Source organism: Rhinolophus sinicus, chromosome 1, assembly GCF_057876585.1.
Source record: "Rhinolophus sinicus isolate RSI-liver-muscle chromosome 1, RSI-T2T, whole genome shotgun sequence".
NCBI classification, from domain to species: domain Eukaryota; kingdom Metazoa; phylum Chordata; class Mammalia; order Chiroptera; family Rhinolophidae; genus Rhinolophus; species Rhinolophus sinicus.
This window is the reverse complement of record NC_142501.1, coordinates 25,900,372-25,918,503: the sequence shown is the minus strand read 5'-3', so window position 1 is coordinate 25,918,503 and position 18,132 is coordinate 25,900,372. Positions and strand designations below refer to the sequence as shown.

The 18,132-nt window shown below is 41.9% G+C and overlaps 1 protein-coding gene across 1 annotated transcript in view; it reads left to right on the top strand.

Moving 5' to 3' along the window:
* The window catches only part of LPCAT3 (lysophosphatidylcholine acyltransferase 3), a 33,297-nt gene extending 15,342 nt beyond the window's left edge, over positions 1-17,955 (top strand). Inside the window, exons 2-13 of the mRNA XM_019754390.3 lie at positions 11,932-12,039; positions 12,572-12,678; positions 13,226-13,319; positions 13,458-13,495; positions 13,908-14,086; positions 14,897-15,005; positions 15,751-15,837; positions 15,932-16,098; positions 16,670-16,817; positions 16,896-17,054; positions 17,167-17,295; positions 17,541-17,955. Of these exons, the coding sequence (XP_019609949.2) occupies positions 11,932-12,039; positions 12,572-12,678; positions 13,226-13,319; positions 13,458-13,495; positions 13,908-14,086; positions 14,897-15,005; positions 15,751-15,837; positions 15,932-16,098; positions 16,670-16,817; positions 16,896-17,054; positions 17,167-17,283 (1,313 nt within the window). The 3' untranslated portion in view covers positions 17,284-17,295; positions 17,541-17,955. The remainder of the gene's footprint in view (positions 1-11,931; positions 12,040-12,571; positions 12,679-13,225; positions 13,320-13,457; positions 13,496-13,907; positions 14,087-14,896; positions 15,006-15,750; positions 15,838-15,931; positions 16,099-16,669; positions 16,818-16,895; positions 17,055-17,166; positions 17,296-17,540) is intronic.
* The last annotated feature ends 177 nt before the right edge of the window (positions 17,956-18,132 follow it).

Genomic DNA, 18,132 nt, shown 5'->3' with positions numbered 1-18,132 from the left:
GTGTAAAGTGTTTAATGCATGACACTTAGTAAGTGTTCAGTAAAGGTTAGTTGCTGATATTGATGATAATGTTGTTATTGAGAAGAAAAGAATAAGGACTCTAGCAAAAAAAAGCATACAGGAAGTTCCCAAATAAGACTGGTACGGGTAAGAGGATTGGGACCAAAGGGAAGGAGGAGATGTTTAAAAAGAAGGGAGGGACATCTTCCTCTGAATCTGGAAGAGAGGATAAAAATACGGATTTCAAGCAAAGCATCCTAAAGGCCATGCTGGAGACGAAATAAATGTGTGCTCTCAGGGCTTCGGGCATTTAGTGTAAAACGGATGTTAAAAGACAAAGTCTTGAAGTCTTATGTTGTATCTTTAAAACATAGGGCAACTTTGCATTCCATTTTGTGTAATTCATTTCTTTTAATATAATTAAGTTACTTACCAGTTAAATTACTTAAATTTTCTTTTCTGCAAAACCTCTAGTAAAGTGAATATGCCACATTTGTTTTATAGCTTCTGTCAGTTGCCTCAGTTTGAGCAGCTCATATTTAGACAGTGATATACATAAATTGACGGTGATGTTTTAAATCAAAAGTCAGAGCTCTCTGCTATGTTCATATATATTACCAAATTCTAAAGAAAGAAGAATGAATCCATAGCTGAGGAATTGCCCACTTCTGTTTTGGATAACCTTTGCAAAGAGAGAGCATCTCCTCTGGTTGATTCTCTGGGGATGGGCTGTGTGTTCCCTCCCCCACCCATCCCATGTCACTCTGCTTCTCCCACACTGCCATTCTTCCAAGAGATGACCTACATCAACCATTTCACTGAGGAGACTGAGGGTCTTCCCATCAACTACCTCATCTGTCTTCCATGTTTCTAGGCCCGCCTCTTTTTGCCTTGCCCAAAGTCTCAGAGGAAGAGCCAGGATTTTTTCCCCTTTTCTAAGGTAAATCCTTCTTCCTGTGGCACAGATACTGTCCTTTTCTACTCCTTTTCTTCTTCCATACAACATGCATATATGGATAGAACTTCTCTGTCTTAGAGATTTTTCATTCTCTCAGTGGTCACGCTCTCTGACCAATAGTTGCTTACTGCCAAACTTCTTGAATGAATAGTCTTTATAGCCAGCCTACATCTCTTTATCCACTCACTTCCTTCTTAGCTGCCCTTCATCTCCTCATCTCCATATCCGTCGTGCTCCATCGTTTCAGAGTTACTGATAACTTCATTGTGAAATTCAATGATATCGTCCCCTTCCTCACCTTCCTTGAGCTCTGTAACATTTGATATTATTGATAAACTCCTTTCCTACTGAAATAGTCTTCTTCCATTCTCACATGTATATTATCCTGATTTAGTACCTTGTTTTTGTGTTTTATCTGTTTCTTTTGCTTGTACTCCCTTAAATACAGGCGTTTTCCAAGACTGAGCCTTGACCTGCCCTTCTTTTATGGTCTGTCCCTGTGCGAGCTTATCTTTTTTCCTGGCTTCCGCTATCACCAGCAACACCACCACTAGAGCCAGCTCTCTCCTCCAACCTTTGTGTCTCTGTCAGTGGCACCACCTTCTTTCTAACCTCTGAGACATGGAATCTTGAGGTCAGTGGGATACACGTACCCTAGGGATACACAGAGACTTTCCAGGGCATCATGGGCATGGATAAGGGAATCCATTTCCAGGTTTTCAACTTCCAGTTGTATTCCTTTCTAAAATTGATATGCTTGAGACTGTCTGAGCTGAAGGTTCTTAACCGAATCTCTTACAGTCACCCTTCACCAGCCTTAAAAAAGAAAAAAGGGCACAGTGGGTTGTCCCAGGGTGTAAAAATTCCACAGGACACCACAAAAGTACAGCAAAGAGAAGCAGCCCCTTATTCTATTCAGCGACAAACTGATGGCTACCCTCTGCCTTGTCTATTCATCTTAAAAGTAGAATTCAGAAATAAGATGGTTGTCATTAGGAAGAAGTATTAACATATTTATTTGAATTTTAAAAATTAAGTTAGACCTCTTTTGACAGAAAGCACATCTGATCAAGCTAATTGGTTTGCCATTTGGATTACACGGCAGACATTTTCCATATGTACTTAAAGCACATCTTCAGTATGCCTTTTAAAAAAAAACACACATCACTTACTGTTTAACTTAATAAATGTTAGATGACAACTTAAAAATGGGAGAGGGCATATATGGTTTTTCAGAATTCTTTCAGGGGCTATTCCAGCAGAAAAGTTTGAAAACCATTGCAGCAGCTTAACCATCTTTAATTTGACCTTTTCCATCATCCCTCACTAATTTTTTCCCTGTTACATCAATTTCAGACTCTGCTGTTTTTTGAAATCTCCCAGTCCATTTTTGTTACTGTTTTTTCCCTGGGGGGAAATAGTCTTGAAGTGACTATTCCTTGCTCTTTCCTACCCTGTGTCTTTGACTACATTATTCCTCTCTCTTGGAATGCCCTTTCCTTCTCTCTTCTCTGTTTGTCCTGACTGCTCTGCGTTATTGATTTCTCTCTCGCTAACCTCTACAACCTTGGCTATTCCATGCAGTTAGCACTTTTAGAACATCATTGTTTGATACTTCTTTTATATCTAAAAAGCTCCTTAAGAGTTAAAAGCATCTCTTATAATTTCTACCATATCCCTTTTTTGCCTAATGCAATGCTGACCACATAATTGTCACCATTAAATAATTCATTGACTGCCTGGAGTACAGAGTATTTGTTTATTCATTGTTTCATTCTTTCATCCATTCAACAAATATTTTTGAGACCTTTTTTGTAGCAAGAACTGTAGTAGGCACTGGGGTGCAGCAGGGGAAAAAAATAGACAAAAATCCCTGCTTTCAAAGACTGATAAATAAGTAAAATATGTAGTATGCGAAAGAGTAATAAGTGCTAAGAGGAAAGGACAGTGGGGGGGGGGGAGTGTGGTTGGTGGGGGGAGTGGAATGGGTGCAATTTTAGATAGGATATTCAGGGAAGGTCTCTCTGATAGGGTGACTTTTTTAGTAAAGACCTGCAGTGCAGGAGGGACTTGAGCTTATCTTTGGAAAGAGCATTCCAGGTGAAGAACCTATTATGTGAAGGTTACGATGCTGGATCTGCCTGATGTTCCAGGAAGGAAGAGATTTGTGGCTGGGGCAGAATGGTGGAGGCAGAGAGTAAGAGATGAGTATGAGAAAAGTGGGGTAAAGGAGGGGTGAACAGATCTCTAAGTTCTGGTTGGACTTTGGCTTTTGCTGAATGAGAATGGAGGCCTTCCAAGAGTTTTGAGTAGAGGAAGGAGAGGGTCTGGCTTATGTTGTAATAGAATCCCTCTAGGTGCTGTGTTAAGGATAGACTGAAGGGAGGCAAGAGCAGAGGCAGGGAGATCAGTCAGGAGGCAACTATAACAGCCAGAGATGGGGTTGTCTTGGACCAGGAGAAGAAGTGGTCAAATTCTGGGTTTATTTTGAAGGTAGACGCTACATGATTTGCTTAATGATTGGATTGAGAGTGGAGGGAAAGGAGGTCAGAATGATTCCAAGGTTTCAGTCCTGAGTGAACAGGAGAGTAAGTTGCTGTTTGCTGAAATGGGGAAGGCAATGGGAGGAGCAGGTTTAGTGAGGGCATATGTCAGCGGTTCAGTTTGGGACCTGTTAAATTTGAGATATTCGTTAGGCATTCAAGTTGGTATTGAGTAGGCTATACAAGTATGGAGTTCAGGGAAGAAGTCTAAGCTAGAGATAAAAATTTGGGGAGACATCAGCAAATAGATGGTATGTATTTAAAGCCATGTGACTGGATGAGATCACTGGGTACTTCACTATTAAAGCAGAGGTGAAGCAATCTCACATTTATTGAGCATCTAATATGTACCAGTCTTAATATATGAACCCTAAGCTAGATACTCATTTCACTGATGAAACCGAGGTCCAAAAATGTTAACTAATCAACCAACCTAATGTGACAGCTAGTAAGTACCATGTTTCCCCGAAAATAAGACCTAGCTGGACAATCAGCTCTAATGCATCTTTTGGAGCAAAAATTAATATAAGACCCGGTCTTATTTTACTGTAAGACCAGGTCTAATATTATAATATATAATATAAATAATATCATATAATAATACAATATAATGTATAAATATAATAACCAGGTCATCTGTCTTAACTCCAAAGTCCATGTTTTTCTAACCATCTAGTGCCTTAATTTAATAGTACATTGCATTTTAGAAAAAGTGCTCTTGGCAAGCCATAATCAGTACCCTTGTAAGAAAAAAATGTGCTATGAATTTTATTTTGAAATGCAGATGAAAGGGAAATCTCTTAATCAGTTGATTGTCACACAGAATGAAGATTAGATTCAGAAGCTCTGAGATCTACTTGCCCCAAAATTTCTCAGATAAGGCCTACTTTACCTCCCTCTAACTTTATGTCAATGTGTGTTTGTATGATTTTTTTGACACTTAGAATATTTTAAGAACTGTGCTAATTACTTTATATGCATTATCTCCTTTAGTCCTTACAACTCACTGAGGCAGGTACTGGTAATATCCCCACTTCACAGATGAGGAAAACTGACACTCAAGATCAAACAGCTATTAAGTGTCAATTACTGTTGGTCAATCTATCAAAAAAAGGTATACAGCATATCATGCTATGGGAGATCCAAAGACATAGGAGGCCTACAGGAAAACAGATTGTGAACATATGAAAATTGTAATACAAAAATGTAAGGAATGACATATTGTAGTTTATAATGATTTGCCAAATGAGTGTCTTAGTCCTAAGTGCCATTCATTTAAGGCATGAGTGAGTCCATGATACACAAGACCATGAGTTCATTGTGGTCTGAGGTAACCTTAGAGAAAGAAAGACATTTGAACTGGGTTTTGAAGAATGGGTAGGATTTCCCTTGGTCGAGGGGTGGTTGGAGAAGTTATTCTATGCAAAGGGATTGGTATAAGCTAAAGTCTAGAGACAAAACACAAGATATGTTTGGGCAAAAACAAGATCAGTTTTAGCTGAAGCAGAGAAATGGAAGCTTTAACTAGAAATGTGGTTTAGAAGATAGACCTTGAATCATAGACTTAGGAATTGGTACTCTGTTGAGTAGTCAGTCGGGAGTCATTGATGGTTTCTGAGCAGAAGTTGAAGGAAGAGTACTCTGGTGTAGGATTGCTGAAAGTAAGGCTGCAGGCAGAGATCAAATAGGAGGCCACTGCAAGAGTTTAAGGGTCAGATGCTAAAGGGCCTTATACAAATGTAGCACAGAAAAAAAAGGGGATATGGTGATGGTAGTGGTGAGAGAGACAGGAAAGAAGGAATCAACAGGGTTTGATGACTAGATAGAGGGAAGTAAGAAAAGGGAAGAGACAAAGACAACTTCAAGCTTTTGAAGATGTTTGTGTGACCTGGAGAAAGCTAACACCATTAATTTAAAAAAAAAAAAAAAAAAAACCAGCAGCAGCAGCCAAGAGAAGGTTGATTTAGCGGGAAAGTCATGTTTTAGTTTTACAGAGTATAAAATAGTATGAGATAGCAAACTGAAAATGTCCAGGCAGGAAGTAGGAAATGTGGAACTGAAATTTGAGAAATTAGGATTATAAAATGTAGATTTGGTTTTTGCCTAAATATCGTATTAAGTTACATGAGAGTAGATGGGTGTTTTCCAAAGCAGCAGTATAGGGAGAATAATAAAAGGCCAAGACTGAATCCTAGAAATCATTCATATTTAGGAGCCAGAAAAAAGTCCTCAGTGAAAGAGACAAAGAAAGGTTGATTGGTGCAATCTATACAAATTGTAGTTGGCCACCATTTACCAGTGAAAGGAAACACAGAAAGTGAGTAAACACTTAGGAATATTCATAGAAATTTAAGTCTCATCATCCAAGCCCATGACTTTGTTGTATTTTACAAAAGTATTGGTCCACAACAGTTAAAAACTGTCTGCACTACTGACTAAGAAGTGCTAGGTTAGAGGATAAAAGAACGAAGGGACCCACTCCTAGGTATATACCCAAGGGAACTCAACACATATATGTTCATACAAAAACTTATGCACATATGTTCATAGCAGCCTTATTCATAATACCCAAAAAGTAGAAACAACCCAAATGTCCATCAACTGATGAGGGGATAAACAAAATGTGGTATGTCCATTTTGGAATATTATTCAGCCATAAAAAGAATGAAGTAGGGATATATGCTATACATGAATGAACCTTGAAAACATGCTAAGTGGAAGACCCAAATACAAAAGGTCCACATATTGTATGACTCCATATATATGAAATACCCAGAATAGGCAAATCTATAGAGACAGACAGTAGATTGATGGTTGCCAGGGTCTAGGAGAGAATGGAGAGTGACTGCTAACAGGTATAGTTTCTTTTGGGGAGATGAAAACATTCTGGAATTAGATAATGGGGATGGTTGCACAACTTTGTGAATATACTAAAAACCACTGAATTCTATACTTTGAAGTGGTAGATTTTATGGTATGTGAATTATATCTCAATAGAAAAAGCAAAAGAATAGGAAGACTGTGTGTCTCAAAACCAATGAAAGAAAAGCTTTCAAAAAAAACCCAAAATACAGCATGGCAGTTGAAACTAGGGAGGAAGAAAAGACTTGGATTTCGGCATTACAAGACTGCAGATTAAGGTAAAACATCATTCCATAAGTCAGCAATTCTCAAAGTATAGTCCATGCACTCCTAGGGGTACCTGAGAACCCCTCAGGGATTCGTAGGATAAAAATTATTTTCATAGTAATACGAAGATGTTATTTGCCTTTTTCAATATGTTGGCATTTGCACTGATGAAGCAATGATGTGTAAAACTGCTGGTGCCTTAGCACCAATGAAGGCAAGGGACCAAAGTGCACTAGCAGTCACTGCATTCTTCACTGCCATGTACTCACAGCCAAGAAAACAAGCCAGTTTCACTTAAGAATGTCCTTGATGAAGCAGTAAGTATTATGAATTTCATTCAATCTCAACCCTTGAGTACACGTCTTTTAATATTCTGTTTGAAGAAATGAGAAATATGCACAAAACACTTCTGCATACTGAAGTACAATGGCTGTCCCGATGCAAAGCACTTGTACGGTTGCTTGACTTGCATGGTGAAATAACAGCTTCTTTTTCCATGGAACACCATTTTTACTTGAAAAAATGATGAGGGGCGGCCAGATGGCTCAGTTGGTTAGAGTGCGAACTCTTAACAACAAGGTTGCCAGTTCAATTCCTGCATGGGATGGTGGGCTGCGCTCCCCGCCACCCCCCTACCCCCTGCAACTAAAGATTGAAAACAGCGAATGGACTTGGAGATGAGCTGTGTCCTCCACAACTAGATGGAAGGACAACTACTTGGAGCTGATGGGCCCTGGAGAAACACACTGTTCCCCAATAAAATTTATTTTTAAAAAAAAGGAAGAAAAAGTGACCAATAAACTGGTTATTTAGACATGAGCATTTGGCAGTTTCTTGAAAATGTACAAAATGGGCCTGTCACTTCAAGGAAAATAACTGACAGTATTTGTAGTCAATGATAAAATTCAAGCTTTCAAGTGAAAATTAGAATTTTGGAAATCTTGTATCCACTACCATGAGCTTGACAATTTCCCAATACATAAAGACTTTTCTGCTGAAAATCAATGGTGGTATTAAGAGATGTGGATTTTTTTGGTACTGTATTCTAATGACATGGCAGTATTTGGAAGATCTGCCTAAATCATTGAACCAATATTTTCTGAATGACCAGTGCATGTTACAAAAACCATGTCTGGGTAACAGATCCATTCAAAGCCCAGGAGAGGCCCCTGGATTGTAACGTAACAGAGTATGAAAAGTTCATTGACATGGTTGCTGCAGATTCCACATTGCAACTAACCTTTAAGAAACAACCTACCTCTCAAGTTTTGGAATAGTATCAAAGAAGGCTATCCAAACTTACCTGAAAAGGCTATTGATTCTCTTCCCAATTACATATCTGTGTAAAGCCAGATTTTTTATGTTTTATTTTTTTTATATTTTAACCAAAACAACATATGACAACAGATTAAATGCAGAAGCAAATTTGAGAACCCAGCTATCTTCTATTTAGCTAAAGAAAGGCCAGAAGTTTGTAAAAATATAGAACAATGATATTCTTTTAATTAGTTTTATATGTTTTGGAAATTGTTTTCATTAAAAGTATGTTATTTATATTAACATATAATAGGTTTTTTAAATGAATTAGTAATTTAATATGTTTTAATTTTCTTAGTTTATTTTCTAATACAATAGATATTGATAGTATTCATACTAACAAAAGTTGTTTGAGGTCCTTAGTAATTTTTAAGAGTGAAGTGGTCCTGAGACCACAAAGTTTAAAAATCGCTACGATATGCTATGGATATTATATCAACTCTTTGTATGGTGTTTGAGGTGGTTTTGTTTTTTGTAAAACTGGTACCAATATCTGGCTAAGCCAGCATTCAAGTGTAGCAGTTCTAATTCCATCATCTCCCTCACACTTGCCAAAACATGCTCTATTTTCTTCTTACCAGAGTCTTATGAACCACTGACTGATCAGATGGAGTCCTATCCTATTCCTACAGAGCCCCAAAATTGCTTTACAGGATGAAAGGCAAAGAAATTTACCAGACTTGAATGAAAACAGCCCATTTCTATTTCTTCAAATGAAACCTCAGAACCTCTAGGATTAGTAAGTGATTTCACAACTATTGTACAGAAAATAAGGAGTTCTTCTAGCAACTAGGTTGTGGTAGATCCGAGTCCCTGACTTCAGCAGCACAAGGACCTGAGGAGATGCCCAGTGACTGACTAGCTAACACACACAGCTGGATACTCTCCGTGTGCTTGAGACCTGAACCCCCGAAGAGGACCAGATTCCGTGTATCCCAGCAGTCTGCTTTAAGATCACAGCATTTTGAACGCCCTAGATGTTGCTCTTGGCATGCTCCCATTCTAATAGAAGATCCTTGGGTTTAGAGGGCAGGCTAGGTCATCATCCTTCATCTCCTAAGAAGTTTCTAAAGGCCCTCCTTTAAACAAACAGAAGAAACAGTTACAGTACTGCCAAACAAGTTCTTAAAAACTTCCAGGACAGGTTTATAAAACAAACCTCTGCTTGTTTGGTGCCATTAAAGGAAAGACAGCAACTCTGAGTAATCAAACTCAGAATTTTATTTTCAGGACCTAGGAAGTACTGCTGCTGCCTTGCACTAGGATTTTAGTGAGGCAGTGCTGCTTAACCCTGGCGGTACATCAGATCACTGGCCTGCGGAATCAGACGCTGACGGGTGGGGAGAATGGTCAGGAGGTGCTTTCATTGTTTTTTAAAGATTCTTCAGGTGACTGTAGCCACTATATTAAGCATTGGCTCCCACACAAAAAAAAGCATTAAAACTCTGAAACTGGGGTAGGACAACCCCACCCAAAAAACAGCACGTCTCTGAAGGGGTGACTGGGCAGCCAGGCTCCAAAGCCTTGCTGAGCTGAGCAGCAGCCAAGAACAAGGCTTGGTGTTTACACACTCAGAATCAGCCCTGGGTTGTCACAGCAACTCACCCCAGCACCATTTCTTGTTCCTCTTTGCTGCTGCAACCCAGGCCTTGCTGCTCTCTGTTATGATCTTAATGTTCCTGGTAACCGTAATGGCCTGCTGCATTCCTGTTATTTCTCTGCCAACTGCCCCATCTTCTTACCATGTGTTTACTAGTGTGCAGTGATACTTCACCTACCCGTGTGGAACTCAACAACCTCCACTCCCCCAAATACACCAGTAAACAGGAGATAGCACAAAGGGCCTTGAGTGGCCAGAACAGATGTCACCAGGCTACGCGGCACCGTCTATCGGGAAAGCACCCAAGACCCTTGCTCTTGTCTTAAATCTTTTTTTTTTTTTTTTTTTTAATGCCTTTAAAACAAAGTTATGGTTTCTACGGTAGGGAAAATAACTGAAAGCTCAAGAAGTGACTACTGATCCCTGCATGGGAAGGAAAGGGGCAAAAAGCCCTAAGAAATGGACATAGGCACACAGAATGCCGGACAGTGTAGGCCCTCTACAGTCAAATAGTTTTACATACCTCAACAGGTCATAAAGCCATTGTGACGTGACTCTAGAACAATTATGACCCAGATCACCAAGAAACTGTTAAATTATGTTCAATTTAAAGAGGCAGAATAAAGTGTGTTGTGTTTTTTAAATTTCAGGCATTCCAAATGGTTCAGGGTTTTGGTGATGCCAATTGGTTAAGGGGCAAAGTGCTTAAAGAGGGGAACTCTATCCAGAACCTGTTTATGAGTACTCTAGATAATTAAGCTCTACCCTACTTATTGTTTCTATTCATTTATACCCCTATTCTAAAACATTAAAAAAGCAAAAGATTTCAGGCAGTCAGATCTTACTCTATATACTTTCTAGTACCTGGCTCTGGTTCTTGCAATACTTGCTGATAACCTGATGTTCTGTCCCTGCCAAATTTGGTATGTGATATGTATGAGACTTGATCCTATTTCTTTGTTTATTCATCTGACTGTAAAAGGGTCACAGGTGTCTCCCTCTCCCTTGAGCTAGTAATCCTATATCACTTCATCTCTGCTAGCTAGAAAATAAACCATTACATGCCACCCTGTCCCTCCTTATACGCTCTATAAACAATACCTGGCATATAATAGGCATTTAATAAACATTTGTTGGATGAATAGATGAGCCAGTAATCCACAGGATATCTATAAAATTAACTACTTGCATGACGCTGTAAATTTGATAAAGAGCCTAGTCCATTGTAAGACAGCAATCAAAGAACACCAACTAATCCTGGCACCAAGAAGATCAAATGGTATATACACTGTTATGTGAAAAACTAGGTTATATAAGTACACAAGCTGTGATCCTAAGTTTTAAAAAGTATTGAAAAAAAGACTAAGACATAAGCCAATTATACAACATGATTATCCATTTACTTAATAAATGATTGAGCGCTTTGTTTATGGCTCTCAAATTTACAACTATATTGCCAACGATAAGTTGCAACGATATTGCAACTTAAAATTTAAAAGTGGAATTGCAGCAACTGTAAACCATGACCAACTCAAGAACACTGTACAATGGTAGGATAGGTAAGGGTCCTTCCAAAATGCAGTAGGGATTCCAATTCTTCACACGTGCACTACCTGCAGTGGGAATGTTGTCAAGCACATCAGCCAGACTTCCTCATAGAACACTGAATGCCAGTGTGTAGTAACTTCAGTTTAGGAATACCAAGTCTTATTGACCCTTTTTAATTCACAGGCCGTGCGTGATCAGTTCATGGCCCATCAGGAGATCCTCTGTAGTTCAGTCATGGCCCTGGCACCATACTCGGAATCACAGATGTAGAAGACATTTCTCCAGTATACCTAATAGATTTATAACTTGGTGGATGTCCCGACCTCGGTCTGTGAGGAGTATCCACATGCATCCTATAACTGCTGTGTGACTCTATATGCAGTCAGCAATCCTTCTTTGTAGCCTGGTGTTCACTTATATTTATGCTCTTAATAGTCTTAATAATTTGATCATACTCTGCTAGCAGGATGGAGTAAAATTATAATAGATCATAAAAGTATAAAATAGTGTTTCTGGGCATAGTTGGGTACCCTCAGTTCCTCATATTGTTCAAGAAAAACAAGAGAAAATTCCTAGCAATATTTAAGAGACTATAAATGAAACCTAGCCTTAGGACCCAGTCTTGTATTGCCTCAATATAAAATTACTATCTTCAATTTTAAACGTGTATTTACAAAGAGACTTGATTCTTGGGGATACTGTTAACTATCTTTTCTGTTGATATGCACATAATGTATATTTTTTCCTCTCTGGGCTGAGTTTCATGCCAGATGAATTTCCAAAACAAAATTGGGAGAGCACCAGGCACAAGTAACCCTCTTCTGATTTCCCCTCAGGTTACCCCTTGGCTTTGTTTTACCGGCATTACCTTTTCTACAAGGACAGCTACCTCATCCATCTCTTCCACGCCTTTACAGGCCTCTCAATTGCTTATTTTAACTTTGGTGAGTAAACTGAGTTAGCAGTGGCACTGCAGTTGAGGGAATCTGAGAAGGAACAGACTTGAGCAAAATTTCCTGAAGAGAATTTGATGGATAGGGAAGTTATAATGCTCTGCTTGCAAAGAAAGGGTTTGTATGGACGGGAACACAGCTAAAATTCTCCTTTTATGTACAATCCCGTCCCAGATAAAACATTTTGAGAGTGTTTACCCTTGCCGGACCCCATCAACAGAGAAGCATCAGTTTCTGTCTGCTGTGGCTGTAACTGGATGACAGATCCACGCAAGCCCCTCAGGAGCGATCCTGAGCTCAGACATTGAGAAATACAGTAACTGCTTCACAATCCCTTCTGTTTATACAATTAATGTCCATCCTTCCTCCAAAATATGAGGCTATTTTGAAAAAAAAATCCTAATACCAAAGTTTGTTTCTTTATATATCCTCTTTGCATTTAGAAATCTCAGGAAAGGTGATAATGCACCCCCCCCCCCCAAAAAAAAAAAAAAGGCTAAAATTTGCTCTGTTCTGCTCCCAGGAAACGAGCTCTACCACTCCCTGCTATGTATTGTCCTGCAGTTCCTCATCCTGCGACTCATGGGCCGCACCATCACTGCCGTCATCACTACCTTTATCTTCCAGATGGTAAATGTCTTTCCCTTGACAGCTCAGGTCACAGCTGACAGCAGTTCGGGGGTGGGTGGAGGTCGGGGGCTGTGGTGTACAAAAAACAGTGAACTAGGAGATCTAATTTCTAATCCTTTCTCCCAAGAACACTTGGCAGTATGACTTTGGGTAGGTCACTTTACACGGGCCCCAGGTGTTTCATCTGCCACAAGGAAGGGGTGCCAGCTAACCCTTTGTATAGGACTGTGTATTAAGGTTCTCTGATTCGGACCAGGATTAGCCCAGCTGTCCATGAGTGGAGTCAACTAAAGGCAAGGCAGAAAATCAACTTAGAATGAGCTACAGAATCTAAGCATCTAAATTCTCAGTTTAGCCCACATTTTGCTGAGAAACCTTGAGCAATTCTCTTCCCTTTACAGGTTCAGTTTCTCCATTTATAAGGAACTTCTTAAAGCCTTTAATGATGAGACCAGGAGAAAGGAAAAATGAAAGAATATATGGGATTTCAGAGCAGGAAGAAAATAAATCATAGCAGTAATAGAATAAATACTTCCCCTTCTCCTAGGCTTACCTTCTTGCTGGGTATTATTACACAGCCACTGGCAACTACGACATCAAGTGGACAATGCCACACTGTGTTCTGACCTTGAAGTTGATTGGTGAGTGATGGGTCCCTACCTTCCCCCATCTGACCATAAACTCACTCTGTTCTCTCCCCGGACACTTCTGGCCCCCAGTTCACAGGCCACACCCCCAGTGTCCTCTCTCTTCTACCCACACCTTCTCTCTCTGCTCAGGTTTGGCTGTTGACTACTTTGACGGAGGGAAAAATCAGGTAAGTAGGATTCCTCCGCAGAGGTTAAGGAAGGAGAAAGGCTGTTGTTACCAAAAGACTGAACCCAAATGCCAGGGGCAGAGCCTCTCCCTTGTCCGCAGCCTATGTGATCTCCATATCAGATAGCACTGAGCAAGGATCAGCAAACCGAATTTGCCCAGATCCAGCTCTTGCACAAAGTCCAGAGATCAGTGCCAGCACGGCATTTGGAAAGGCAGCCGCAGCCGACTTGCTAAGCTACCCCTACACACACTCGTTTCCACATGAGGCAACTACTTTTCTCCGTATCATCCCCTCAGAGATGACTATTTGAAGAACCAGTTCAGTGGGCCACAGGGTGGGGAACACGCAAACTGGCTCTTACGGGGAGATTCAAGGCTATCCTGAACCATTCATTCTCTTCCCGGCATAGAATTCCTTGTCCTCTGAGCAACAGAAATATGCCATACGGGGTGTCCCTTCCCTGCTGGAAGTTGCTGGTTTCTCCTACTTCTATGGGGCCTTCTTGGTAGGGCCCCAGTTCTCAATGAACCACTACATGAAGCTGGTGCAGGGACAGCTGACTGACATACCAGGGAAGATACCAAACAGGTAATTGCCCCTTCTGGTCAAGACCTCTGTGTAGGTGTCTAATCCACTATAAAGCCACTTCTGAAGTGACTTTCTTGAAGGCCAGCCCCGGCTGCGTTCTCCAGCTTGGCCCTGGCTCCCAGGTCCATGCCACACAGGCCCTGGACTGCTTAACGGGCACCCTGTACCTGCTCACTGCAGGCAGCGGGCGCTTTTCGTCTTAGGTCGCTTCCAGACATCCATTCTGACCTAGTAGTACAAACATAAAAATTCACTTTTCTGCCACAGGATTCTGCTTGAACCAATCATGTACCTGCCTTTAAAATCCATTTTCTCAGTTAAAAAAATAGATTGTTAAATAGAACTTTACATAAATACATATCACAGTAGAAAATTTAAAAGTTACCTTCATTGAGAACGTGTCCAGCCTGTTTGAGCATCAACTCAAACAAGAGAGGAAGGAGGGGATTCAAAATTGGTCATTATTATCTGTTAGGCATTGGGTTTTCAAGTCCCAGTGTAGACTGAGAACACTTGGGATCAGTAGTATTCCTGAGGGGAAGCACCACAGACTCAGACATACGGCTCCCTGCTGCTGCCCTTCATTCCCTGTAACTCACAGGGGTTTGCATTCACCAGTCCTCATATCCAACCACATAGAGGTCTTTCCCTGAGAATGAGTATAGACTCCGGGCAGCAGAGCTCCTCGTCCCATCCCAGATGGATAGCCGCACTCCGAAACACTCCCCTCTGTGACTTAAGGTCAAAGAGTGAAGGGAGTGGCCTCTGCACGTTGTGACACCCCACCCCCCACCCCTTGTTCCTTTCCAGCACCGTACCTGCTCTCAAGCGCCTGAGTCTGGGCCTTGTCTACCTGGTGGGCTACGTTCTGCTCAGCCCCCACATCACAGAAAACTATCTCCTGTCTGAAGACTATGAAGTGAGTGGCTACTAAAGCAGCAGCAGTGTGACTGCATCCAAGATAGAAAATGGCCAGGCAAGGATCCCTGTAGATAGCCAGGAAGTGGGTAATGCCATCTACAAATGCATGTTGGTTTTGCTCTAGATCTGTGAGTTGATGTCAATGCCAGCCGGGCCGGGACATGTTCATCAGCCAACATTGAACGACCTTCGCGGGCACAGGGCTGTGCCAGGTGCACTTTCAGCACCCCTTACCTTTCCCAGGAGCAGCTCTTAGCTTGCTGTGTTACGGCCCAGTAACTCCTTGGAGCTTAGCAGCTTCTGGCCCTCTCCAGCCTGTTTCTTTTCTTGATAGATTGGGGGCTCCTAGGGAATTCTAAGTCCAAGGGATGGGGAAGTGCTGGCTTTTGCTCTGGCCCAGCTGAAAGGCTTGCAACAGTTCCATACCCACTCTGGGTAGGTTGTCTCCTTAAATTAACATTGATCATGGCGACATAAAAGTCCCAGTACTTAAGTGTCCCAGATGCTCGGTGCTTTAGGAGAAGAGTTAAGGACAATGCTATTTCGGGGACTCTCCAAGGAAAAGGAGGTGAATGGGTGTTGACTGGGCTCCCTGCTTATTCCTCTCAGCCTATATAGAGGCAATTAAGCAGACTGTCAGGCACCCATGACATAGTCAGCCACAAGTGTGGGAAGGAGGAACATTAGGGAGATTGGCCTGGCTTAGGTGGCTTTCTAATACATGTGTTCTTTCTGCTCTCAAGAACCGCGTTTTCTGGTTCCGCTGCATGTACATGCTGGTCTGGGGCAAGTTTGTACTGTACAAATACGTCACCTGTTGGCTGGTCACAGTAAGTAAAAAAGATGAAACAGGATCATATTTAAACAAGCTGTGGGGACATGGGGAGGAGAGTGGCAAGAACCCTGAGTCGGTCCTTCCCGCAGGAAGGAGTATGCATTTTGACGGGACTGGGCTTCAATGACTTTGATGAAAATGGAAACGCAAAGTGGGATGCCTGCGCTAACATGAAGGTGTGGCTCTTTGAAACAACCCCCCGCTTCACTGGCACCATCGCCTCTTTCAACATCAACACCAATGCCTGGGTGGCCCGGTAAGCAGCAGGAGGGGAGGTCTGGACCCTACTAGCTTCTGCCTTCCACTTAACTAAATGTGAGGGCAGGGAAGTATTATATCACTTCTGTCCATCTTTTCCCACTTTGGGTACACCCGCCGGTCATTCTCACACACTTATTTGTGTCTCCACTCCCCCAACCACCCCCAAAAATCATTCCCAAAAGCAAGATATACAAGTGCCTTAAATCCTGGGTTTTAATCCCAGTTCTGCCACTGGTTTATGTTCTCCACTGCCCTATTTATAAACATCTTTATTTGTCCCATGACAAGCGTGTAAGCAGCACAAATAGAGATCTGGTCTGTCCTTTTTACTGCAAGTTAGTGGGCACTAGTCATTATCTGTTGTACTAAGTAGCTTGCCCCAGTTCACCCAGCTAAGCCTCAGGTCTGTTTTGTCTGAGTCGTCAATATCACTGACCCCCCCAGGGGGCCCCAAGTGGGAGCCAGCCACCACTACAGCACTCCGCAGGGCACTGAGAACCCAGAGGCAGGATGGGGGGAGTACAAGAACTGGTCTGAGGCTCATCCTTACCCACCCTTTTCTCTAGTTACTTCTTTAAACGACTCAAGTTCCTTGGAAATAAAGAACTATCCCAGGGTCTCTCATTGCTATTCTTGGCCCTCTGGCACGGCCTACACTCAGGATACCTGGTCTGCTTCCAGATGGAATTCCTCATTGTTGTCGTCGAAAGAAAGGTAGGCCTTAAGGGTGGTGAGTGAAAGAGGAATATGAGAAGGGGCAAGACACTGACTACCTCTCCCCTTCCTCCCCAGGCTGCCAGCCTAATTCGAGACAGCCCAACCCTGAGCAGCATGGCTTCCATTACTATACTACAACCCTTCTACTATTTGGTGCAGCAGACCATCCATTGGCTCTTCATGGGTTACTCAATGACTGCTTTCTGCCTCTTCACATGGGACAAATGGCTTAAGGTAAGTGAAGGCCTGCTTGCAAGGACAGGAGGGAATCACTGATACCTCAGGCAGTCAGGGATATTATATCCCATGCCCTCTGTCTACCTTGGTGGCCTGTATCTCTCCACAGGTGTATAAATCCATCTATTTTCTTGGCCACGTCGTCTTCTTGAGCCTACTATTCATATTGCCTTATCTTCATAAAGCAATGGTGCCAAGGAAAGAGAAGTTAAAGAAAATGGAATAATCTATTTCCCTGGTAAGTAAACATTCCTAAAGCTAACCCGAAACTTAAACAGGATACAGAATAGAGCAATAGATTAAGGGGAAAAAAGGTAGTGTTGAAAATTTAGGGTGAATCTCAAGGTAGCCTGGCTGATAGAAAACACAGTATGTGGCACTGACGACTCTAACTTAGCATGCCAGGAAGCAGCTTAGATGGGCTAAGACCAGGGACTAGAAGTAACTCTGACCTGCCTTCCAATCCAATTTCTTCTCTTGCAGGTGGCCTAGAGCAAGACTGGTGCAGAAACAACTTGTCTCCCTTTTTACAGCACTCCTTTGCCCCAGAGCACAGAGAACATAGAAGCCAGGGAGTGGGAAGACATGGCACTGCCAGCTGTGCCTCTGCCGCCAGCCAAGTCTTCATTTGGGCCAAAGGGGAAATTCTTGTGGGAGGAGTAGAGGGACCCATGTCTCCCCTCTGGACTCCCCCATGCACGTTGCCTTATCTCTCCCCCTCTAGCCAGGAATCTGTTGTTTTTCTTCTGCCAATTTACTATGATTGTATATGTGCCGCTACCACCCCCACTCCCCATGGGAGGGGAGGGGAGAGGAGGGGTACAAGGCCTCGCCTGCTCCACTTTTTCTACCTTGGAACTGTACCAGATAAAATCACTTCTGTTTGTTTGGTTTTTCACTGCTAGCATTCCCGGCTGCTTTCTTTCACAGATCTCCATGCTTGCCGTGGCTCCAAGTATCAGGACTGTCTCCTTTAGAGCACAGTAATTGCAGCAGTTTGGAGCTAAAGCCCAGAACCAAACACCTGTTCCTAAAGTCTGGGAACAAACGGTATAAACCATTAAATACTAAATTT